Source organism: Ictidomys tridecemlineatus, chromosome 1 (assembly GCF_052094955.1).
Source record: "Ictidomys tridecemlineatus isolate mIctTri1 chromosome 1, mIctTri1.hap1, whole genome shotgun sequence".
Lineage (NCBI taxonomy): Eukaryota > Metazoa > Chordata > Mammalia > Rodentia > Sciuridae > Ictidomys > Ictidomys tridecemlineatus.
In genome coordinates, this window is record NC_135477.1 from 91050741 (window position 1) to 91076405 (window position 25665).

Below are 25665 nucleotides of genomic sequence, written 5' to 3' on the forward strand. Positions count from 1 at the left end.
TTCTAGATGACTGTCAGTGTACGTTTCCTACATATTCTATTTCTCATTGTAGGTTCAAAATCATGATGAGTAATTAATGACTAGCAAGTGTTGAACATGCACTGAAAAGCTGAGAATCACTCCGGTATTGCTTTGTAGGGCTTAGTTCCAAACTTACTGCCCTTCCTTATGTTTCTCACTTAGGATGTTCTTTTTTGTAATGTGAGCAAGGAGGCCTTTGTGATATTTTTGTAATCAGGCAATGGGAGATGCTGGAATACCTGCCATTCTACTCTTCCAGTGAGAGCCCTGATACAGAGTCACTGTTTCCCTAAGTGATGAGGACACTCCAGGCCAGAGGTGATGGGGGTGGACAAGGTGAGCAGTGCCCCTTGGGGTCTCTCATCTCAGTTTTTAGCCAGCACAATCTCCCCTGGGATTGAATTTCAAAATTACAGTTCTAGACAAAGGTTCCTTTCCTTGAAAGAGCTGAAAAATCACACAGGCCTAAAGGCTTGTGATCTCTAGTTCATTAAAATGAGGAATCTAGAGCCTGGGGCTAGAGCTCAGTGGTGGAGTGCTTGCCTACCATGTGCAAGGCACTGGCTTGGAGCCTTAGCACTGCATAAAAATAAACAAATAAAATAAAGGCACGATGTCCATCTGCAACTACAAAAAAATTAATTTAAAATAAATGAGGAGTCTAGAGGTGTATCTCCCAGGCCCCTGAAGGTTAATTTGCATATATCCTGAGCTAATCATTCACCATCTTTGCCTCAGCTTCCAATTTGTGAAATGGACTGAATCTAACTTAAATCTATATCACAATTTAAATTCTTCATCTTTGTAGTCAAAGAAGACAGAAAACATTATCTTGAAAGTCATGTTAAACCCAATTTCTTATTTTTGAGCCTATACATCCTAAGCCTCTTCTTTATGAATCTTTTTTTCCAGGCTTTAAAATTATTTTGGACAATTTACTCCACTCTCTACTATTTCCACTTTCCTTTTAAAATCTCTGCTACTGTAAGGAATATACTGTTCTGATTACAGTGAGAAAATTACACTCATAATTCTTTATCTTCCAACTGTGTTTATTGCATCAGATTTTCCCAATGTTCTAGAGTTACCCTGGCCATGTGTGGTAGATTCCAAATCATTACCCTACTATCCTGAAAAAATATGAATATAATTTCAAGAATACCTAAGCTATCAAAAGAGATTAGTTTTAAGCACAGGAGAATCTGAGTTATTGCATCACAAATTACTTTTCCGTTGTAGGATCAAGTCTGACTAATGTAAACTACTTTGTTCCGACTGGAAACCAAGTCTAAAGATCCCTGGGTACCGTGACAAACAGTTCAAACAGCTGATGACTTACTCAGTGTTTGACATTTTGGCCCACCATTTCCCACACCTGCTACACTAGCAGTGCACTGATAGACACTTTTTTTTTTTTTTCTGGAAGGGTCTCGTGGTGCAGCAGTTAAAAGCTCAGGTTTGGGCCAAGAATGTCTGTGTCCAAATTCTGTGTATGCCATTTGCCACTTGTGTGACTTTGGAAAAAACACTTAGTCTCAATACCTGGACTTTCTCATATGTAAAATGGGAACAATGATGATTACTATGTTGCAGGATTGTTTCTTAGAGTCAGTTAACAGTGAGATATTACCTCAGGAGTTACTCACCAACCTACGGGAAAACTGAACTTTCCTAATCATTTGGTAACAGCCACAGCTCACAACAGCGCCTCTCTCTAGAATTTAGAGGATTCTAATGTCATCAGTTGATAACTTGCCCCTAAGTATTTGCTGGGTGTCACCTTCCTTCCTTGACAGTTTTGTCCTGCTCTCTACTGGAGCTGTGGCCTGTTTGCAAGTAGTTCCCAGAGAAAGTTTCCAGGCCCCACCCTCCCCTGAGGTTCCCCAGGGCGTCTCTATAGTTATAGTGTCCCCTCAAGCCTGTTCCCCAGGTTTCCATGATTGACGGGTTCCTTCATCTGCCCATCCACCTGGACTTGTCTGCCTCTTCCCCAGAGCCTTATCTATTGACTTAGTAATTGTCGTGGAAAGGATGAGAGCTCTCTATCCTTTTTATAAGAGTTGGAAATGTAAGAGTTGGAAATGTAGATGGCTGGCATTTCCTGGGCTCTCCACCTTTGAAAACAGGGCAGTTTCTTTTTTCCAATCCTGTCTCTTCACCATTGTTTCATGAATTGGGAAATAAAAACAAAACTAAATTGTTGCTGTAATAACTTCAGCGACTACCTCCGGGTTCTTGGGTGCCTCAGGTTCCTTCACTTAGTGCATGAAGTTTAGTGGGACCCCCTGGTGCAGGCCTCCTTCCCACTGCGCTCTGCTGGCTGCGCACCCGGCCAGCGGCGCCAGAGGTGCCCAGGTTCCCGCGAGCACCGCCGGCCCGCGAGCGCCACCTTGTGGGCATCGACGCTGCCTCTGAAAAAGCGTTCTGCTATCCTGACACCAGGCTCTGGGAAACGTAGCCAAAATTACATTCTGGATAATTATGAAATGGCTGTCAGCCAGACTTATTATGAATAATTTATCTCTGAATTTAAATAGGGCAGGCGTCTTTTTCCTGATTCAGATTCTTTTTTATTGAGAAGCAGCTACTATATTTTTAAGAGGGACTTTTGAATGACTGATTCTGTATTTTCCATGTATTTGTGTGAAAAAGAATAATTATACATTCTGTGTAGTACATCAGAGGATTCAGCTATTTTTTACCCCTATTTTTTTCTTTTTTCACTTGACTTTTTTCATAATAAACAAAGTCAGTATAAAGTCTTACTACACAGAATTGGTCCCTGGACCAGCAGCATCAACACCACCTGGAAGCTTCTAAGAAACAGGGAATCTCAGTCCTTGCTCCAAATGTGCTGCATCAGAATCTGCATTTTAGCCAGGTTCCCCAGCAATGCCTGCACACGACAGTTTGGGAAGCCCAGGTGACAGGAGTCAGATAGAAGATCTGTGTTCTACTCCCACCTCTGCTATCTCTCTACTCAACTAATCTGAGCTCCTGAGTCACATCTTGGCTAATTGCAATGGATCCTGTTATGGGAGAGGGTGAGATCATGGCTCCTGTCTTGTTTGACACTGGCTCTGCTGAGGAGGAACTGAAAGTATATGGGAGGTTACTTTGTACATTGCAAAAAAAAACTGTGAAAATGAGAGGGACATCAGAAGAGAAAATTCTCATGTTTCGTTCTCAGCTATCAAAGAATTGGTGTTAATCAACTGTTTCAGCAGCAGAGGAAATATTCAACTGTAATCTGTTCATCATGCTTCAAATGGTGTCTCAGTTGATTGCACTAACTCTTTCAAAGGTCTCTATCAGGCCAGTCTTCCTAGAGCTCAGAATAATAAAATTACAATATGCTTTCCTTAACAAGACCTTTCACACTCTGACACACTTGCCATCCTGGGGCCCTAGAAGCATTCCCCCTGTGGAGCCCAGTGTGGGGCACAGCAGGTGCTCAATGATTCTTTTGATTAAACCACTAATTAGCCCTCAGCAAGGCCTGAACAGTAACCTGATGTCCTTCACACTAATCGTGCCGTTTATGATAATCAGATTATTTGCATCATTAGAGACTCGACATAGCTACATGAGGACTCGGTTGTCTCACTAATATATATCAAATATTCATTAAGGAAATAAACTCCTGATGGCTGAGAAACCCTTTGGTAGTACATACAGGGTGAAGCAGGTGAGATCCTTAACTGTTCACAAACACCATTTCCTTTACTGTAAAATGAAAGAGGGGAACAAACAAAAAACTGGAAGCAAAATACTACCCTCTTCTCCTTGCATACATTTTAAAAGAAAAATTAATAGTGAGAAGCTGTTGAACAATAAGTAGGTGAAATTTTAGGAAAACATATTTTCTAACGTCCTAAGATTGATAAGAGATAATAACATTTGTGTTGCCCTTGCACCCCCGTGTCTCTTACTCTCTGATGCTATTGTCAAACCATGAAAGTGAATTTTTTGGGGGGGTGGGCAACCAGAAATTGAACCCAGGAGTGCTTAACCACAGAGCCATATACTCAGTCCTTTTTATCTTTTTATTTTGAAACATGGTCTCACTAAGTTGTTTAGGGCCTTCCTAAGTTGCTGAGGCTGGCTTTGAACTTGTAATCCTCCTACCTAGCCTTCGAAGTTTCTGAGATTATAGGCATGCACCACCACACCCAGCATGAAAGTGAAATATTGAGAATAACATTTTACAGTTTTCCATCAAACTAAGATGCAAAAATACTTAATTCAAATTAGGTTAGACTCTTGTGTTGTCTACAATTTGTGAAATTATGGACATTTTGGCCCTAATTACAAAATGTAGTAAAATTACACTATTTTTAAAAATCTGATTCATTGCAATTAGCAATGTTCTCTCCGACCTTTTAAAAGAATTCAGAATGTCAGTGTTTCAAAATTACTTTTCTTCACATTAAGATGTAATTATAATAACTTGTATTAAGTCAATATAATAATGTAATTATATAATAAGTGTATTATAATATCTATGGCAAATTTTATATGAGGGAACATAAACAGTCATGCCTGTACATATGAAGATGGGCATCTAGCAGAGTCTGATCCTGGGATGCAAGGTGCGGAACTCACTCATCCCTGAATATGTTACGGTCTAGTATGATGCCTGGCAATGCTTCATAAGAATATGTTTAATAAAAGTTGTGGCAAGAGCTATAACACTACCTTTTTAGTTTTCCCCAACATTTTAACTTAAACAATTTCAAGCCAAGAGAAAAATTGCCAGAAAAAAATAAAGTACACTGCAATACATCAAGAATCGCTGTTCACTAATACGTTTACATTTATTCTCTTTCTCCTTCCCACCTCTGCCAGTCCACATGATCAAGTCACGACTTGCACATAGTTGACAGCAAAATGATCAAATCCAGGAAACTTTGACATCGGTACATGCTCTCAACTAGTGAAGTCCCAATTCAATTTTGTCAGTTGTCACAGTCCTTCCTTTGGGTAGTATTTCTACCTTGACCCCAGGTCTAACCCAGGTTCACTCATTGCATTTAACTATTGAACTTTGATGTCTTTTTAAGGGCAATAGTTCCTTAGTTTTTCCTATAGTTCCTTAGTTCTTCCTCATCTTTAAAGACACTAACAGTTTTGAAAAATACAGCCAGTGCTTGCTCCCAATTAGATTGAGATTATGCATTTTTGGTAGAAATACCAAGTATTTTGTATTTGTAATACTGTATATTTTGGTAGAAATACAACACCAAGGACGTGATGTAAGATATTAAGTATTACATCGGTAGGCACATAATATCAGTCTGTTCTACAGTTGGGGTTGGTAACATTGATCCCTTGGTTAAGGCAAAATCTGCCAGACTATCCCTTTGTAGTTAATAATTGACCTCTGGGGCGATCTTGAGACTCTCAATTCTATTCCTCAGTGCATTTATTAAGCCATTTTAGCATCCATTCATGGTCCTTGCCAGAATCAGTTATTACTGATTTGGTTGAAAATGGTGTTTTATTCCTTTGCATTTATTCCTTGGAATTCTATTATAAAGAATAGTTTTACCTTCTGCCCTTTTAGGTACGTGTGCGTGTGTGTGTGTGTGTGTGTGTGTGTGTGTGTGTATGTGAATTTATCTTTGTAAGTTTCAGTAAGGGTTTGCAGGCTTTTTTATTCACTTGGTTATCATCATTCTCATTATTTACTTTGGTGCTCACATTGTTGCAACTCTGCCCATTGGAGTGCCCCTTCCATCTCACTCCTGTGTTTGTTTGCCATAGCCCCATTGGCTTATGAGTATCATTTATCATTTATTCTTTAAACTTTAGCATATCTGGATGGATACAGACATAGAAACAGATATTGATAGCCTTAGCCTATCTTCATGCAGTAATCACCCAAACGACAGATGTAATTCTCACAACAAATTCTTTCTTTTCTTTTTGTTTCTTTTGGTTGTTTGTTTGTTTTTAGTTACGGCTATGTCTTAGCTGCTGATCTTACAACGCATGATGATAAATTATAAGTAACATGTTCCATGGGAGCAAAAAAGAAAAGCTCCCAACCCCTCTGGGTCATTTAAAGAAGATTCCAGGGAGAATGTGTATTACCTCCGAGGCCTGAAAGATGCACCCATGTGGAGTGTGTTCCAGACTAGGAAAGCACATATCTTTCTCAGAAGCTGAGGGAGTTTTTAAGGTCTAGGATAGTGAGTGCGAGTGCGTGTGTGCTGTGTTTGAATAGGTGTTGGAGACCCTGGGGAGAGACAGGGCCAGGGTAGTGGGTTGGGTCTCAGCCTTGGGCTGCACATTTGCATCCCCTGGGGAGCTCTTCAGAAATACCAGCAAGGCACCCCATCCCAAACCACTTCAGCGGGGATCTTTGGGGTTAGGTGGGGATGGGGACTCCAGGGTCCCTACATTTTAACCTCCATACCTAGCTTCTAGAGGACTTATCATGAGGACTGGTGCCAAACACCACAGAGCGAAACCCTTCAAAACTGAAATTTAAAAAGATTCATTTTATTTTATAGGATTTTGAACTCAACAATGAACTAAAGATGAATGTCCTAAATTTGCTAGAAGAAGTCTTACGAGACCCAGACCTTCTTCCCCAGGAAAGGAAAGCCACAGCCAATATCCTGAGGTAAAGGCAATTGCAGGCGCTGACTGAAGTACATTGGCGGATTCGTGCGATGTTCATAGAAAATAAGATGCTGCCAAACCAGAAGCATGAATCGTAGAATCCTGGGGGCAGCAGGGATTGTGTCCTGACTGGTAAAGTATTACCTGTCATCTTCTCCTTCTTGGGGACAAGTACGGGGCCTGCTGTCTCAGGGCGACTGTGGGTGGGCGACCTAACCCGTGTGGAGTGCTGTTGCTCTTCTTTGTGTGGACAGATGATCCACTGTAGACCCAAACCTGAAAGGAAGGAAGCCTTGAGGATCCCTATTTGTGAGTCCAGAAGGTACTGCAGAGAAAGAGTTTTCTGTGGGTTCTAACTCTTTGGGAGTTAGCACCTGCTTATGGGTGTAATGGTGGTGTTCCTTGGGCACCTGTGTTGTGGATGAGCCACCACGGAGTAGATACATGTTTTATTTTAGCTTATTCCACTGGTCCTAGGACAATTTTCTGCCACCTTCTTGGCTTAGGATTTCCACATCAGGTGGGTTGTATAGCCATGGGAGTTTGTGTAGAGCATGAACTCACACGTCTATGTGATCAAGGCTGGAGTTTCGCACTGGAGACTTGGCTGTGTCTGTAGTGGTTACACTCAGAGTCCAAGGGGCTGACAAGCTTTCTAATGGCTTCTTGAGTGAGTAGGTGGTTTCCTTCTAGTCTTCTCTACCTTAAGAGTGCAGCCATCAATGGCTTTGTGCGGACAGTTCAGTTACAGCCTCCCAGATACTCTTGGCCACGTCTCCCATCCCTCCTTCAGAGTGGGAAGTCTGCCATCTATCTTCCAGCACCTGGTATTCCTTTACCATTCTGATTTCTAGTTCCTTCTGGCAGTCTCTGGAAATGGTCTTTTCTCTCTTCTCTCTTCAAAGTATGGCTACATTGTCTACTTTTTTTGTTTTTGTTGTTAACATATTATCCAGAAAGCTGGTGTGTGGAGGAGAGCCCATCTTAGCTCAGCGCACCATGTTTTTGCAAGTCCCTCCTTGATGTAGCAATGCCAGATTTTGGTTTGTGATGTGTTTGCAACCAGCCTCTAAATTATTCTTGGTTCCCATTAGCTGAAGATCCCGTAGCCAGACAATTCTTTAGTGTAGGAGATGTTGTGCCTCCCCACCAAAAAAAAAAAAAAAAAAAAAAGGTACGTTGAATTTCTAATCTCTGATACATCAAGATGCAACTCTATGTGGTGATAAGACCACGGCAGAAGTGATCAGTCAATTCAAAGTCATAGGGCAGTCGTGTGGGCCCCTGATTGACTATGACCATTGTCCTTATAAGAAGACAGCCATGGAAGACTGAGAGACACAGGGAGAGACTGTGTGTAGATGGAGGTTAGGTGGAACCCTGCAGCTGAAGATCGCTGGCAGACCACCCGAAGCCTGGGCAAGGAAAGGAAGGACAGACTCCCCTACAGGTTTCAGAGATAGCACGTCCTGGCACTCAGGCTTCTATCCAGAACTGTGAGACTAGGCTGTCCACGTCTGCCATTTTAAGCCAACCACTTTAAGACAGTTTGTTAGGACAGCTCTAGAGAACTCTAAGATGTCTATGCATCACAGTTATATATCAGTGAGTTGTAAACACAAAGCATGTACTTAAGCATATACTTAAAGACTTCCTTGGTGAGTTTTTTCTTCTTTTTTTATTTTTTTTATTGGTTGTTCACAACATTACAAAGCTCTTGACATATCATATTTCATACATTAGATTCAAGTGGGTTATGAACTCCCATTTTTACCCCAAATACAGATTGCAGAATCACCTCGGTTACACATCCACATTTTTACATAATGCCATATTAGTGACTGTTGTATTCTGCTACCTTTCCTATCCCCTACTATCCCCCCTCCCCTCCACTCCCATCTTCTCTCTCTACCCCACCTACTGTATTTCATTTCTCTCCTTGTTTATTTTCCCACTCCCCTCACAACCTCTTATATGTAATTTTGTATAGCAATGAGGGTCTCCCTCCATTTCCATGCAATTTCCCTTTTCTCTCCCTTTCCCTCCCATCTCATGTCTCTGTTTAATGTTAATCTTTTCTTCCTGCTCTTCCTCCCTGCCTGCTCTGTTCTTAGTTGTTCTCATTATATCAAAGAAGACATTTGGTATTTGTTTTTTAGGGATTGGCTAGCTTCACTAAGCATAATCTGCTCTAGTGCCATCCATTTCCCTGCAAATTCCATGATTTTGTCATTTTTTTGTGCTGCATAATACTCCATGGTGTATAAATGCCACATTTTTTTTTTATCCATTCATCTATTGAAGGGCATCTGGGTTGGTTCCACAGTCTAGCTATTGTGAATTGTGCTGCTATGAACATCGATGTGGCAATATCCCTGTAGTACGCTCTTTTAAGAACTGTGAGACTAGGCTGTCCACGTCTGCCATTTTAAGCCAACCACTTTAAGATAGTTTGTTAGGACAGCTCTAGAGAACTCTAGGATGTCTGTGCATCACAGTTACGTATCAGTGATTTGTAAACACAAAGCATGTACTTAAGCATATACTTAAAGACTTCCTTGGTTTTTTTCATGTTATGAAAGCATTCAGGTAAGCTTAGGAATTCAGTTACTGAGTCGATGTAAGATTTTAAAATTATACACATGTATTGAGGCAAGTCTCTGAGGGTAGTGATTATGTCTGGGAGTGATTGTTCTTCCTTTTCCCTTCATGTTAACAATTGGTTATGCCCTTTTTTTTTTTTAAAACACTGACATTTTGAAATTACCTTCTGGAAGTTTATGCTTCTAGAGACATTCGACTAAATAGCTGTCAGGGAAATGGAGGTGTTTGGACTGGGAACAACGGTCAGGATTGCCAACATGAGCACTCCTGTCCTCAGTCCCTGGAGATACTGCTGCCAAGTGCCAGGCATTACTAATCGATCCTGGGAGTTTTCCCTCTACTCCCAGAGGCAACCTCAGAAACCAGTGAACTGGGGTTAGTACTCCAGATGAATCCTATTTACCAACCCAGTTCATTATTATTCATCAAGCCTAGTATGCACTAGTTCTCTTTGCTGAATAACAAACTGAGAACTAGAAGTGTAAGGCCAGAGGAAATAGACATTTTAGCAGACCTACAGTCTGCTTAAAATGAGCAGAGCCTAATTCTGACTTTTGTGGGATCTTGCAGTGTTAAATCTTGGCTTAGGCCCTTAACGGTTTCAAGTGTCTTAACTAGTCTGAACCCCGGTTTCCTCATGTATAAAATAGGGCTAGTAATAATTATCCCATTGGGTTGTTGTGAAGACTACATGGCGTAAAACGTTAACTCATTTTACAGCAATTATTATTGTTACTATTTGTTATTGTTGTTGTTGTTGTTGTTGTTATTATTATTATTATTATAAACACTGAGAGCTCTTGGAAGAAATACTTTTTGTCATGCAGGTGGGATAGCCCAAGTGAAATATGACTAAATCTTAGTCAGACTCAACTTTCCTTAGGTTTCATCACCTTGTCTACACAAAGAGAGAGTGGACTCCTATCAGGACACTCTTGGCTCTGTTTTGGACTACCTATATTTTCATCATTGAAGAATGGATTTTCCATGTATTTCTTTCTGAGTTTATTTGGTGTTTCATCTTAAATGCACAATTCTTAGACTAATCATACTGCTGATAAATGTGGGGGAACCCAGGATCTTGGATGTCGATCAAAACCCAAAGATAGTCAGGAGCTGAGCTGTGTCTCCTTTGTAGGGCCTAGACCATAGATGTAGAGGCCTCCACATCTGAAAGGGAACAATTTGGAACAGAAGCGAAATCAGTTTATGCTGTGAGAGGTAAAAGCGTAACACGTTGTAGTTGAATGTAGCACTCACATTAGAGATGTATATGCATCACAGTCACGTATCAGTGAGTTGTAAACACAAAGCACGTACTTAAACATATTGCATCAGTACTCTGAGATAAGCCATCCCTGACTCTCAGTCTCTTGGGGCTTACTTAATGGCGAGTGAACATAGTTTCTATAAGTCTGTCTCCCTGTTTGAGAATGAAAACATCTGCTTAAGACTTTTGCATTTCAAAGTTGTCTAGCTAATTATCTATTCAAAAATCTCCCAAATGTATTCAATGTAGAGTTTTGCAGACATCTAACATGCCACCAAATGAGATGATGATAAACATCCTGGAAGGTCAACCATGATAAGCTCAGGTCATGAAAAGATCACCCCCAAACCTTAGCATCCCAAATAGTACTCATAGGAAGACAGAAAATTTCAAATAGCTTAATGAACCAAAGTGTGTCTTAGATATCAGCATAAGATAATGGAGAAGAGCAACACTAGAGAGGAGGTAATTTCCTGACCATTTTTTTTCCCCAAAGGAAAGATTGTCCAGGCTCATAAAAATGTCTTTCCCACTGTCACATGTAGTGGGTCCACAGACCTCCCTCCAGAATCTAACATACAGTGGAAAGAATGATGTGTACCTTGGGAAAGAGTCACATTCGTCTCCTCTGTGTAACCTTCAAATGCAAAACCTTCAAATGCAATTGAATAGTTTTTGGAGAAAGAACCATATTTGATTCAGTTTTTCCTTGGTCTGCTTTTTACTTTACAGTGATTCTTTCTGCTATATGGCTCATTGCTGAGAGTCTTGTAATCTAGGATTCTCTGTGAGGGGTTTTGAAAGAGGAAAGGAAGGTAGAGGGACAGGATTTGCATTTATTGGTCATCCTCTTTGTGGGATGCTTGGAGAGAGGCCTTCCGTGAGCCTGAGTATGAGAAGCATTGAGTAAGAGGAGAACACAGCTAGACTGGAATCCTGGGCCAGTAAGTTTCTTTGGCTTTTGTGGAGATACTGCCTGGTTAGAAGGGATTGATTATGGTGCAGGACATCACACACTTGGCATGTGTCTGGCATGTAGTGGGCATACAGTAAACCATCTCTGTTGACTTGGTATAGTTGAGGATTGGTGGATTTTATTTCCATCAACTATGAACAAGCAGAATATCACATCATTATTACTTTTAAAACTTGCATCTTCCAAGGAAATCAGGCAGCCTCTGAAAGCTGGAAGCAAGTACTTGGGTTCTTCTCCAGAGCCTCCAGATGGAAAGCAGCTTGCTTGACCTGGTTTAGACTTCTGACTCCATATCTGAAAAATAATAACGGGTCTGTGGTTTTTTAAGCTTTCCTCTCCTCTCCCAAAAAACCTAGCATGCTCCAGTAGACAGGCTACATGGCTTGGGACTGCTTAAATATTTTAATACTTTTTATATGTGCTTACACTTTCATTTTGGAAAACTGAAAATGCTTGGCCCCAGATGACCTATTAGAGAACTGGATGCCCACTTGGTATGATTATCCTGGATTCTGAACTTTTTAAAAAAATATTTTTTAGATGTTGGTGGACTTTTATTTTACTCATTTATTTATATGTAGTACTGAGGATCAAACCCAGTGCCTCACACATGCTAGACAAGTGCTCTACCACTGAGCCACAACCCCAGCCCTGATTTTGAACTTCTGTTGGACATAAAGTATCCACCCATTTTGATATCTTAGGTGTTAACTTTATGTATTAGTTATTAATTCACTCATCATTTACCAACAAAAATAAAGATATGTAGAGAGAGCTGAATAACACTGTGCAGGGGATACAGATCTGGAAAGTAAGAGTGAAGAGTCATCTGCCCGCTCTTGCCCCATGTTGTTCCAAGTATTGCCAAACAGAAACTCTCCTGTGCATCCTAAGTTGAGGGGGGGCTCTGCATTTCCTGCCTCAGCACCAGCAGGGAGTGCAGGGCGGGTGCTGGTGGAGTGTGGATGGGGTACTCAGGCTAATAGCACACTCCCCTCTGTCATTACAGCATGCCTGGATTCACATCCTAGATCATCTGGTAATTATCCAACCCAATTTACCTCCAGGTTCACCTTGATGGTTGTTTAGGACAAGTTGGCTCCTATTCTTTTTTTTTATGTTATTAGTTTACTTACAACATATCTAGTATGCTATGAATCCAAGAGTTTGATCCATTTTTCAGAGATTGCACCTCTTAAAATATTCTTCATATCTTGTTAAATGGATGGATTAGGAGTCCTCATTTCTTAAGCAGTTGGCCCAAAGTATAAGGTCATCATAACCATAAGCATCACTTGTTTTCCACTGAAAATGGCAAATTCTTCCTGGGGCCCCCCCTCATGGAGCTCAAATGGACCATCCAAGTGGTGAATCTCCAAATGCTCTGTCCCAACATGGCGCTGCTGGGGCCTCTGCTGGTTGGTTCCTATTCTAGATCACCTCTCCCAATACTTCTCTTGTACGTTTCACAAGTGTCTTTCTGTTTCTGCCATCATTTCCTCCACTCAGAAGCCTGTTGTACTGCACAGCCTTGCAGACCCAAACCTGACTTCCCACCCAGGGAAAACTAACCTGCATTTTACAGTTTCATTCCTAGCATGCCTATTTTCTTCTTTTTCATGGGGGTTGTTTTGATTTTTTTTAGGGCCCTTTCACAAGATGATCAAGATGACATTCACCTAAAATTAGAAGACATAATTCAAATGGTAAGTTCATCCACAGTTTTATTGAACATAGGCATATGCACACTGCCTCTCAAAGGTAAGCAATGCACTTGCAGCTGATCACCATGTTTGACCATGTGTCTTTCTGTGAAGCTCTGTGCGGTGCACCACATTCTGCAGAGGGGCTAGCAATTGGTCAGTGAGATTAATGTTGGCTTCGCTATTCCTTTTTTAGCTAGAATCTAGTGCCAGACTCCATACTTCCACAGATGGGGCTGTCCACAGTGAGATGGTGAGTGCCTTGTTCCCACCCATGTTTGACTTCTCTCCTTCATGTTTTTCAGACTGACTGTACAAAGGCCGAGTGCTTTGAGAGCTTATCAGCCATGGAGCTGGCTGAGCAGATCACCCTCCTAGACCACGTCATTTTCAGAAGCATTCCTTATGAGTGAGTGGCACCCCTTGCAGCACCAAGTGTCAGTTGCAGTGTCTGGCCTAGAAGCTGAATTGTCCTAAGGCAGATGTATGTGTGTGTGTGTGTGTGTGTGTGTGTGTGTGCAGAGGTGTGAGTCTTAAGGTTCAGATTATTTGGCCCCATTTGAATGTATCTTGGTTCCAGTTTATATTGGGTATAGTGATTTGGCAAGTCTCCAGATGGTTAGTCTCGTGTTTCTATATGTACTGGGGTTACCGTAGAATGTGAATTGCTGTGTTCTAGCCTTGAGTTACAGAAACCTCAATACAATTACAAGAACAGTTCTCAGACTTTGGGCCTGTAATCATTGAGCTTGTTAAAAATGAATATTCTTAGATATTTCCCTCAGAAATTCTGATTCTACTAGGTATTTATCACCCTCCTAGGCCACGTCATTTTCAGAAGCATTCCTTGTGGTGGTGGTGGTGATGGTTCTTTTGAGACCCAGAAAACTGTCTTTTCAATGAGAATCCCATAAGAATCTGAGTGGTCCGAGGCCCTACTTTGAGAAACAGTGATCTAGTAAACGTTGTAGATTCTGCTATAGTTCTCACTTCCATAAATCAACAAGTATTGTGAGCCTTATGGCCACAGACCCAGTTTCCTCCTGTGTAGAACAGGGGAGGCTCCTGAAGCCCCTTCCAGCTGTCATACTCAGTATCCCCCAAAGCAAGGCCTTTGTCTAAACAAACGGACACTATTGGCACTTGTGCTCCATGAACTAGTAACTATGTTGGAGGTGATAAGAGCCAGGAATGTGGTCCATGTCGTATGTGGAAGAGAGGACATCTGTGCTGGTGGAGGGTTGGGTGTGGACAGGGTAGATGGGCTAGAGGCATGAAGGAAAGAGCAAATGGATGTCCCAAAGACTTTTCCTTAATGCATTTTATCTTTTTCCTCTCCCTGCTCCAGTACATAGACCTATACATGAACATGAAAAAATAAAAATGAAACAGGAATGTAGCTCACTGGCTGTTTAAATGAATCTGATGGCAAGCTGAAAACCTGGTTTAGGGACCACAGAGTCACTTCCTCTGCTGCCTCCTCACTTCTTCACTATACTCCAGTGCCTCCAGGCAGGGGACATGACTTCTGTGGAGGAAGAGAATAATCAATGCCAAAACTTTGGTGGTGGCTCTTGGTGTGTCTCCTCTGTGTGAAAGTCTACCAATTATTTCCATCCATGGGCCCGGCACACCTTTATAACCAACACTACAGGACAAGAGCAGTATCAACAACAGCAAGGGACAAAGAAACTTGCACAAGGATTCAGTCAACATTTCTGTACTGGGAATGTGTCCTAGTTTATTTTTTAATGCCCATACAAAGTAATTCCCTGTGCTCCATCTTGATTATTCCTGCCCATTCATTGTTCCTGAATGCAGTGAATGAGCAGAGACGCTGTCCAGAAACCGGACTGAGCTTTCATGCAACTGAACTGCCTTGATCAGGCAACTGTGCTGCAAAAGTGGCAACAGGGAGAATTTATTTGGCTCCTCGTATTTGCGCTGTTCTGAGTTCTTGGGAGGACAAAATAAAGTCCCTGCCTTTGGAACCTGTATTCTTCAGAGAATTTCAGAGCAAAGGAAAAGAAGAAGTTCTGTCCTTGATTAACATTTTTGGCAGTGATAGATTTATTTTTATTTTTTGGTGCCTCTGCTAAGGCTTAACATTCTGAGAAACTAATCCAGGGAAAACAGTGTTGGTTTCTGAGTTAGTACTTAACTTCTTTCTTTCTCTCATGTTGGTGGTAATTTTCCAACTTCAGAAAAGCCTTTACAGGAACAAAGTTCCAAACATTTGCAAGGGAAAACTGGAGACTGAAAAACCTGTTTCTTTTTTGTCGTGGAGTAGTGAAATACTGGAGTTGAGCTACAATTCATTAGAGATGGTCGGTAGCAGCAGGTGGGCCTCAAGGAATGTTCCAGGCAATGTCAATGTAGTGTGTCTCATATTCATGATAATTATGCAGGATCATAGCCATTGTCTCTTAAAAAACTTAAATTGGTTTTGTGTTTTGTTTTGAACTTTCAGAGAGTTTCTTGGACAGGGATGGATGAAGCTGGATAAAAATGAAAGAACACCTTACATTATGAAAAACAGCCAACACTTTAATGATGTGAGTAACCATGAAAATAAAACCTTGGGCATGTTATAGGAAGATGAGTACCGGGGTCTTCAGACTCCTTCTCTAAAAACAAACTCTGCCACTGACTTTTAAAACAGAACTGATGGACTTTAAAGACAAACTTAAATATCCCCTGACATCTCGTAGTGATGTGATGATTTCTGGTAATCTCCTGGCATAACAGGTTTTGATGGGAAGCAGTCAATATTGTTTAAGTTGCTGTTATTATTTTTATGGTAATCCTTGTAGCTTCCAGATCATATATTGACTGACAAAACCAGCAGTGCCTGTGTCACTGGCCCCTGGTGGTGATGGTGACAGTAAGATTGGATTGTGTCACTCCTCCTCATCATCTTGGAACATTCAGCCCAAATCGCACTCCAGCATGGGAAGTGCCATCTTAGAACATGATCACATTGCTGCTGGGCTCTGTGCAGTGGTGCCAGCTGCTACTATCACCTCGGCCTTTCTCCAGCCGTGAGACTTGGAGTGGCTTTTGTGCCCACCAACTCTTAGTTGGTTCTGTTCTAATAGCCTTTAGTCCTGTGGGAAAAGAAGTAACAGATATGGAAGTGTCTTTCATCCTGTTCATACAAAGGGAAAATTTCCTTTCCAGTTGCACTGAACTACGGTAAAAGGAATAATGACGGTGTTTAAAAACACAAAGGAACCCCACAGGTACATTAATAAGTCATCCAAAATTCAAATATAAAAATAGTATAGATTTCCAAGGCAGCGCTCTGCACAGGGTGTACTCAGAGAGCACTGATGCTTAGGGAATGCTGTCACATAATGGGCTTCCCTGCCACTGGTGCTAAAGGGCAGGGTGCCTGACTTACCTGGGTCACTTTGAGAAGCAGGGTCTGGCTATGGAAAATAAAGCTTTGATACCTGAGTTGTACATTCATCTGCAATATACCTGACACTCCTATCAGAGGCTCATCTCAGGCTCCAGACCCACATACCTCTTCCTCCTGGATCACCTCTGCATGGTGCAGATGGAACCCCGCCATATGCACCCCCTCCCCCGTGCCAAGCCTGCCTCTGTAGCTCCTTCTCAGTTTTGGGTGATGGCCTCTCCATATATTTGCTCCCTCAAACTCTGCATCTAGAGGTCGTCTCTGTCTCCTTTTCCTTCACTCACCTCTCTTTTACCATCTCCCCCCCCCCAACATCTTCCTGAGTCCTAAATCTACCTGCGTCTCAGACCCTTTCTCACCCCTCCTCCCCCATTGCCACAACCTGGATTTGACTTCATCCTTTTGCTCCTGGAGCTTCTGGCTCCTCTCTTCCCACCTGAGTCACTGTGCCCTGATGTATTCCACGTGCCATGCCCTAGGAATGACTCCTCTGAAAGGTCAATCTAATTATGTTGCTCTCTTTGGCAAAATCTGTGAGGGGCTTCCCCTCACCTTCAGGAGACGGTCTCAACTCCTCAACCTGGTGTGCAAGAGCCTGCCCATCTGTCATCTTTGTGTCTCCAGCCCCCTAAGCACCTCAGAGGGCAGCCAGGTCCTCAGTGATGCCATGCCTTCCACCACTGGCCCTTTGCTCTTCTATTTTGATGGGAAACAGAGGATAGTCATCCTCATCTTTCAAGATGCAATGTAGGCATGACCTGTTTCCAGAATCCTCCCCTGGACTAGACCAGATCCCCATTCTGTCTCCATGTTCCCAATCCCCTCCATGCCTAAACATAGCTTCTTCGTATTTCTCTTTGTGGCATTTATTTGTCCACGTATCTCCCTCCCCTCCCCCTCCCACCTAACTAGACTCAGAGCACCTTAAGGTTGGTGTGTTAGTCAGATATTTCTATAATAAAATACTCAAGATAATTAACTCAATGAAAAAAAGGTTTACTTTGTCTCACAGTTTTGGAGACTGCAATCCAAGGTCAGGCAGTCCCATTGCTTTGGACCTCTGGTGCACATTGCAGATAGCAGTGGCAGGGAGCATGTGTCAGAGCAAGTGGCTGTCTCATGGCCAGGATGCAAATGAATGGAGGAGGGAGGGGCTTGATTACTGCATCCCTTTCAAAGGTAGGCCCCCAGCAACCTAGGGACCTTACACAAGGCCCTTCCTCCTGGAGGTCCACAGCACTGTCCAACAGGACCATCCTAGGGACCAAACCCTTAACATCTGGGTCAGTTAGGGACACTTAGTTCTTTTTCTTCCTGTTCTCAACACCTAAGACTACTTCCATCCATTTGCTCAGTAATTACTGTAATGATTTCTTCATCCAAACTGCTGATTAACAAAATTACCTGTTCCCCCTGCAGACTAGATTCCAGGCCACCCCTCACACCACTCTGAGGATGAACAGATGCTCAATAAGTTGCACCACAGTAGGTGCTTTAGTGAATGTCACAGTGATGACTCTGGGGCACTGGTAGAGCTTACAGACCTTCCGAATCATGCAAGAAATGGAGTTCCCCACCAGATTTAGTGTATCAATGCAAGATTCCGCAGCCCATGTTCCCTTTGTTAGTAATCCTATTTTTCCCTTTTCCTCTCCATATTGCAACAGTTGAGCTTCTTAAGCTGGCTTTCTCTAGCAGAATGACAATATTTAGCCCTGAGGCCATAAGCTCTTTAAAATGCCAGTGAAAAATTATAAGAAGGAGAAAATGTTCTCTCTTCCTCTGCAACTAAGAGTTTCTGGTTGGAGAGTTGATCAGTTCAGAATTTGGTCTGACTAGGGATGAGTGTTTTTAATTTCCCTGTAATATCTGAGGCATCCCGCTACTGGGGACGAGGAGTATGTGTTTCCAAGGGGTGACATCCCTGGTCTACCAACATTGCCCTTCCTCGGGAGTTAGATTATTCTCTCCTTCATCAAAAGGAGATTCACCTGATTCATAAAATCGCTTTTCCCCCCAACAAACTAGATTCTAAAGAATCCTTCTGCACACTCTAAGGGTGACCGGGTGCTCAGCAGTTTAATGTTATTATTGCACAGACATCAGTTTCCTTAGAAACAGGGTGACCCCTATTGGAATGTGCATTCTTAGAAAGTCAGTATCCAAAGATGGAATGGATCTCCACACCGTAGGACACCCTCCTTTCCTGTATGCACTTCTCTGGTTCTTAGACAGCCTTTCTGACTTTTTGCTTGTCTCAGATGAGTAACCTGGTGGCCTCCCAGATAATGAATTACGCTGATGTCAGCTCCCGTGCCAACGCCATCGAGAAGTGGGTGGCGGTGGCGGACATTTGCAGATGCCTGCACAACTACAATGGCGTGCTGGAGATCACCTCGGCCTTAAACAGAAGTGCCATCTACAGGCTGAAGAAAACCTGGGCCAAGGTGTCCAAGCAGGTGAGCATCCGAGTGCGACACAGACTGCTGCTGAGAGGAGGAGAGGCTGGGAGACGAGAGCCAAGATAAATATTACTAATTAGGAAATCATTAGCTGAGATGAGCAGCATAGTTGCCAAAGAAAGGTGCCAACATGGGTAATTACCATGCTCTTACCACTTAATTAATTCCACTCATGTGCATTTCCAAAACATTCATTAAAACATTTGGGGTGGGGGTATAGCCTCAAACTATGTGACAATCAAGAGTTGCTTCCCCAATGATTTCGGGAGGGCACACTGATTTCAGGCGATGACCAATGAATGGATTCATTCTTTTCTCCCCAAGGTAGGGACACAGATGTCTTAGGGCCAAAAGACCTCAGGGTTCACCTTTTTCTTTGTCATTCATGTAGCAGACTTAAAGTTTTGGCAAAATGACTTAGATGTGCACAAACATAACTTTCTTAAATTTTTTTTTATTGGGTTCTACTTGCCCCTGACCTGTTGTTTTCACTCAGATAATTTCAAGATTCAAACCAAATCACAATTCTTCCCTGCCTTTTTTTCATCTGGGTTTCTGCCTGGGTATTGATAGGTATTGGGAGGGCTTCTCTGGGCTTCTGGAAGGTTCTCTGCACCCCTGGCTTCCTATTAGTCCTTTTCTGATTGGTCCCTGGGTACTTGCTCACCCTGCCCAGGAACCACCCAGTGCTGACCCTGCCCTGCTTCAGCTCTCATTGACTCTGCTGATGCTGTGAGCCTCTGTCTCTCAGGCTGGCTGCCCCTTGGTGACCCCCTATTGGATTTGTGCATTCTTCATTAGATGACTGCCAAAGGGCCTTGGGGGAATTTTCCAGGCTCCTCCATCCTGCATTGGTGCCTGTGGGTAGGAGGGTCTTTGGCAGGTGCTCTCTGCCTCACCTTCCCCAATACCCCACCTACCTGGATGTGCCCAGCCACGTTGGTGAAGGGCATCTACATGGTGCCATCTCTAGGGGACTAGACTAGAAGAAGAACATAACTACATTCTGCTGAGATGTTCTCAGGTCTTTCAGACCAGAGTTGTTTTCTGAATTATTTAAGCGCGTAAAAAGAAGCTTCCTGAGGATTTAAGCCCCTCTCTGAGACGTGTTATTTCTCACTCCTCTCTGTTTTGGCTTCTCTCTCCAAGCCTTTCCCTTTAGTATAAGAGATGCTGTAACTTCTTCACATGGCTGGACAGCAAGCCTAAGTCAGAGCCTTCGTCCACGCTTGCTTATTCCTTAGGAAAAGCACAGTGCTCTGAGAATCTTGATGTCTTAGAGCTCACAAGTCCTTTTATTAGAGCAAAGGCTGGACTTTGTGAAATAAAAGCCATGGTTTAAAAATACTATTATTTTTAAAGTTTCCTATTTGGAGATGATTTTAACTTCACTTGCAGTTGTGAGATAATATAGATATGTCCTACACATTGCTCCCACTTTCCCCCAGTGACAACCTTTTTATAACTGTAGACAATATCACAACCAGGAAATGAATGGACATTGGTACAATCTACCAATCTTACTCAGGACTCACCAGCTTTTCGTGTTTTTGTGTTTGGAGAGGTATTTAATTCTGTGTACTTTTATTACAAGGGTAGATTAGCGTGACCACAACCCCAGTCAGGATACAGCGTACGTAGTTCCATTACAAAGGACTCTAGTGCCATGCTTCAATAGCCATAACCACCTTCCTTCCAGCCCCATTCTCTGACTCATAACAATCACTAATCTGTTTTCCATCTCTATAATTCTGTCATTTCAAGCAGAGTATATAAATGGAATCATAGAGTATGTGACATTTTGAGATTTGCTTTTTTTAACTCAGCATAATTCGCATGAGCTCTATTTAAGTTATTACCTGTATCAATACTGTATTCTCTTTTATTGTTGAGTAGTATTCCATGGTATGGATATAATATACCACATTTTGTTTCACCATTCACTCCTTGAAGAACACTTGGGTAGTTTCTAGATCAGGGCTATTATGAATAGAACTACTATGAACATTACTGTAAAGGTTTTGTGTAAACATCAGTTTTCATTTCTCTGGGATAAATCTCTAAGAGTGCAATTGCTGGTTAGTGTATGTTTAGTTTTATAAGAAACTGCCAAACTTTTCCAGAGTAGCTATATCAGAAATGTATGAGTGATACAAGTTCTCTACATTCTTGCCAGCATTTGATATTATCATTTTTTAAAATTTAGTCATGCTGATAGCTCACTGTGACAAAAATGTGCACTTTTTAATGGTTCATGATGTTAAACTTCTTTTCATGTGCTTGTTTGCCATCTTCATATTCTCTTCAATGAAAGTTAGTATATAGAAATGTAATTTGATTTTGTAACATTGATCTTCTAGCTATAAACTTGCTGACCTCACCTAATAGTTCCACAAGTTTGTTTGTAGACTTCTTGGAATTTTTTTACGTAGACAATTATGTGATTTATAAATTTCTTTCTTAATTTATATGCCTTTTATTTTCTTTTTTGCTTTGTTGTTCTGATACTTCTAATACTGCATTGACTAGAGAGGCAAGAAAGGAAATACTTACCTTGTTCTCAGTCTTGGGGGCAAAGTTTTCAGTCTTTTACCATCCAACCTGGCCGTCAGTTTTTTTTTGTTTGTTTGTTTGTTTGTTTTTTTGTAAATGCTCTTTATAAATGAAGGAAGCAGTCATGTTTCCCTGGTTTTCTGAGAGTTTTTATAATTAGTGGGAATCAGAATGCTATTTTTAAGTGGACTTTAAACACTTGTCCCAGTAGCTCAGGAGGCTGAGGCAGGAGGATCACACATTCAAAGCTAGCCTCAGCAATAGCGAGACACTAAGCAACTCAGTGAGATCCTGTCTTTAAACGAAAAATATAAAATAGGGCTGGCGATGTGGCTCAGTAGTTGAGTGCTCCCAAGTTCAATGCTCAGTACCAAAGTAGGGGGAAAAAAAAACATTTATGTGAGAACCCAAAAGCTGGACACCAACCCCTGTGACTGTTTTTCCCTCAGGATCAGGTGCTGGCTGAACAGAGCGAATCACCCTGTCACACACTTGGTAGCACTTCACTAGGTTCAGTAAGTCATGCCTCAGCCTTCTTTTTCCTTCTCTTCCCTGTTTCTTTATTCCTTTGAAACTGGCACCAAGGAATCACCAAACTTTAAGAAAGCTTCCAGGCTTCTCTATAGTTGACTTTGAGAGGATGCAAATTTAGGGATAACCAAGGGATAGGAATGATAGGCTAATATTAAATCTGTTTCCAATTTTGATGTAACACCTGAGGAGGCATTAAATAGATTACACTATTTCAACCACATGCATGAGTCACCCCTGGTGACCTTAGCACGAGTTGATGTACTGTCCCCCCAAGAGGCTGTGTCTGTGGCCAGGCATCTCACTCTGGGCCTAGTTGCAGATGTGTCTGCTTCAGGGAGTCTGGGTTGCACCATCTGTTCTGCAGCTGTCCCTTCAGATCTGTCCAGGGGATCCTGAAGGCCTGGTGGAATCTGCAGTCTGCAGCCCTCTACGTGGCTGTGGAACAGACTGTACTTCTGCAACTTCTTTGAGCTAAGGCCATCCTTGGGCCAAGAAAGAGGCCTCCCAGAGCCTTCAGAAACCAAGATGGGGAACTGTTGGCATTATTTTGAAAGCTATCAGGAACTGTGCAACTACTTTCTAGGCTGAGGCACAGGGGGAGAGCAGCTTTGCTTTGGGCTTGCCAGGTGCTTTACCCAGTAGGATCTGAGGCTTCAGGGCTCAGCCAAGCAGCCTGGGTGTGAGTATCACCAGAAACAGGTTCTTTTCCCCAAAGGCCATCTTACCATGGAAGAAACTCCAGACTAATGTCAACAACCATGTGCTTTATTAGTAAATATCTGTTATACTTTTTTAACAAATTGATGATCATTATCATCAAAGAAAGAATTTAGAGCAGAAGATATTGCTCAGTCAATGCCAAAGCAACCAAATATGCACTTTGATTGTTTAAAGATTAATACAAAAAAGATTCATGGTGAAAAACTCCCTGACATGAGACCTTTCCTTTAATATTTTGTGTTCTACACATGCTTTTCCAGTTCTTCAAGTTCTTTAATTTTCCGTGCATTACAATTTTTCTTTTCTAAACACTGTTCTTTCTTTATGGCTAAATGTATGCAGAGAAGCACTTGCTCTTCTCCCCAAGTTGTTGTTCTTTTTTGTTAATCATGCCAACATTGTGCCCTGCCTCTGCCTTGAAATCATATCACACAATGACCTTTGTTCTAGTGAAGGTTTCAGCACCTGCCTCTGCAGAAGAGAGCTGGCAGCTCACTATCTGTTGTGATTTAAATATTAGGTGTCTCCCAAAAGCTCATGTGTGAGACAATGCAAGAAAGTTTAGAGGTGAAATGAGTGGGTTAAGAGAGCCTTAACCTAGTCAATGCATTAATCTGCTGATAGGGATTAACTGGGCAGTAACTATGCAGGTAGGAGGTGGCTAGAGGAGGTGAGTCATTGAGGGCCCATTGGGGGTTTGTATTTTGTCCATGGTGAGGGGAGTCCCTCTCTCTGCTCCCGGTGGGATGTCCTGAGCTGCCTTCCTTTGCCACACTGTTTCTGCCATGATGTTCTGCCTCACTTTGGGCCCTAAGGCGTGGAGTCGGCCATCTATGGACTGAGACCTCTGAAACTGTGAGCCCCCAAATAAACTTTTCCTCCTCTAAAATTTTTCTCAGGTATTTTGGTCACAGAAGTGAAAAGGCTGACTAAAACAATATCTTATCAAGCCATGAGATTCTCATGACAAACTAAGTTTTTTCTTTCTGTTTTAGACGAAAGCTCTAATGGACAAACTTCAGAAGACTGTTTCATCTGAAGGAAGGTTTAAAAATCTCAGAGAAACCCTTAAAAAGTATGTCTATCTTAAGTCATTCACAATTTATAAATATGTTTACCTAATTTTTAAAAGTTTATGAGTGGTGACCCACCTCCTTCATTGCTGGAAGAGAAAAGCAAATAGAACATGACTTCCATTGTCTTCAGTATTTTGGATTTTTTCCTTCTCACTTGGAACACTGTGGATATAGTGAGGATCTTACAGATGTACTCATGGTATGCAGATTGTTCCAAGTAAGAAGAAAATGTTACTGTAAAAAGTTTCTTGAGTCAGTATTTTCTAATCTAAGTACAACGATTTCCTATGATTTTTTAAATTTAAATATTCCAGCACATATGATTATTGTTATTTATTTTTGGCCCTTTATTTCTGGATATCTCTCTCTCTCTCTCTCTCTCTCTCTCTCTCTCTCTCTCTCTCTCTCTCTCTCTCTCTCTCTTTCCACACACACACACACACACACACACACACACACACAGCATAGAATATATTCTCTTGCAACTAGTTTTCTCAAGATGTAGCACATGAACTTGACTCACTCTGGAAAAACATTAGTCTTGTGATGGTATGAGTGAAAAAAAGCTTAATAGTGATAACAACAAAAACAGTAATGCAACAATAATAAGATACGAATTATTTACTGAAAGACAGGCTCCATGCTAAGTACTTGATGCATCTTTTTTAAAAAATATTTTTTAGCTGTAGATAGACACAATGCCTTTATTTTATTTATTTATTTTTATGTGGTGCTGAGGATCAAACCCAGTTCCTCACATATACTAAGCTAGTACTCTACCACTGAGCTACAGCCCCAGCCCCTTGACACATCTTTTAAAATCTCACAACAAATTTAAGAGATAAGCTTTTCTGTCTTCATCTTACAGATGAGGGCACTACAGTTCAGAGAGTTTGCCCACTGCCACTGAGTAACTGGTCAGCTGGGATCAAAGCCCAGTTCTTTCTGCACCAAAAGTCCATGTTCTTAGCCTCAGACCTCTTCCAGGAAACCAAGTATTCCACTTCCCACCAAAAACAAAACAGGTGACTCCCTTTAGTGAGTAGCTATAATGTTGGTTAAGTCTATACCTTCTAAAATATTGAAGTACTAACTTAAACATAGAACAAGTTTACTGTAGTGTGAGGCTCTGACCACAGCAATTTTCTTTATGATGTTCATCCACCAGGAAGGTGAGAGCAAAGGGGTTTGTTTTCCCACATGCTTCTGCCCCTCCGAGAAGTATGGACAGCTTACAAGTACTGCAAATAATTCCTGCTAGCAAACATCTTTTATTTGTCCCTAAGTCGTCCTGTTGTTGGGATATGCCATTGTCTCACATTTGTAAAGCATGGGCTGTAATTTTGTATTGTATTCTATTGTAAAATTTGTTTAAAATGTGCGTATCATGAGAGTGCATCTGACAATGCAATAAAAAGTCTTTGTTCTTCAGGATGGAAGCAGCTTAGTTGCTTCCTGTTTAAATTGGGGAGGGAAGTGGATATTCATGCAAATGAGTGTGAGAACAAATATTTCTTGATCTTGCAGTTGTAACCCCCCAGCAGTTCCTTACCTTGGAATGTACTTGACAGACTTGGCATTTATTGAAGAAGGAACACCCAACTTTACCGAAGAAGGCCTTGTCAATTTTTCCAAAATGAGAATGGTAGGTGATAATTTCATAACTGGCTTGTGTTTATGACTCTAGTGGCT

At 41.7% G+C, this 25665-nt stretch overlaps 1 protein-coding gene across 3 annotated transcripts in view; it reads left to right on the forward strand.

Moving 5' to 3' along the window:
• Rasgrf2 (Ras protein specific guanine nucleotide releasing factor 2) overlaps positions 1 to 25665 on the forward strand; it is a 244732-nt gene that overhangs the window by 201455 nt on the left and 17612 nt on the right. For all 3 annotated transcript variants that reach the window (XM_021724529.3, XM_078044465.1, XM_013366590.4), the window contains exons 19-25: positions 6540 to 6652; positions 13147 to 13207; positions 13510 to 13613; positions 15675 to 15759; positions 18890 to 19087; positions 23893 to 23972; positions 25501 to 25618. In XM_021724529.3, coding sequence (XP_021580204.2) covers positions 6540 to 6652; positions 13147 to 13207; positions 13510 to 13613; positions 15675 to 15759; positions 18890 to 19087; positions 23893 to 23972; positions 25501 to 25618 — 759 coding nt within the window. The remainder of the gene's footprint in view (positions 1 to 6539; positions 6653 to 13146; positions 13208 to 13509; positions 13614 to 15674; positions 15760 to 18889; positions 19088 to 23892; positions 23973 to 25500; positions 25619 to 25665) is intronic.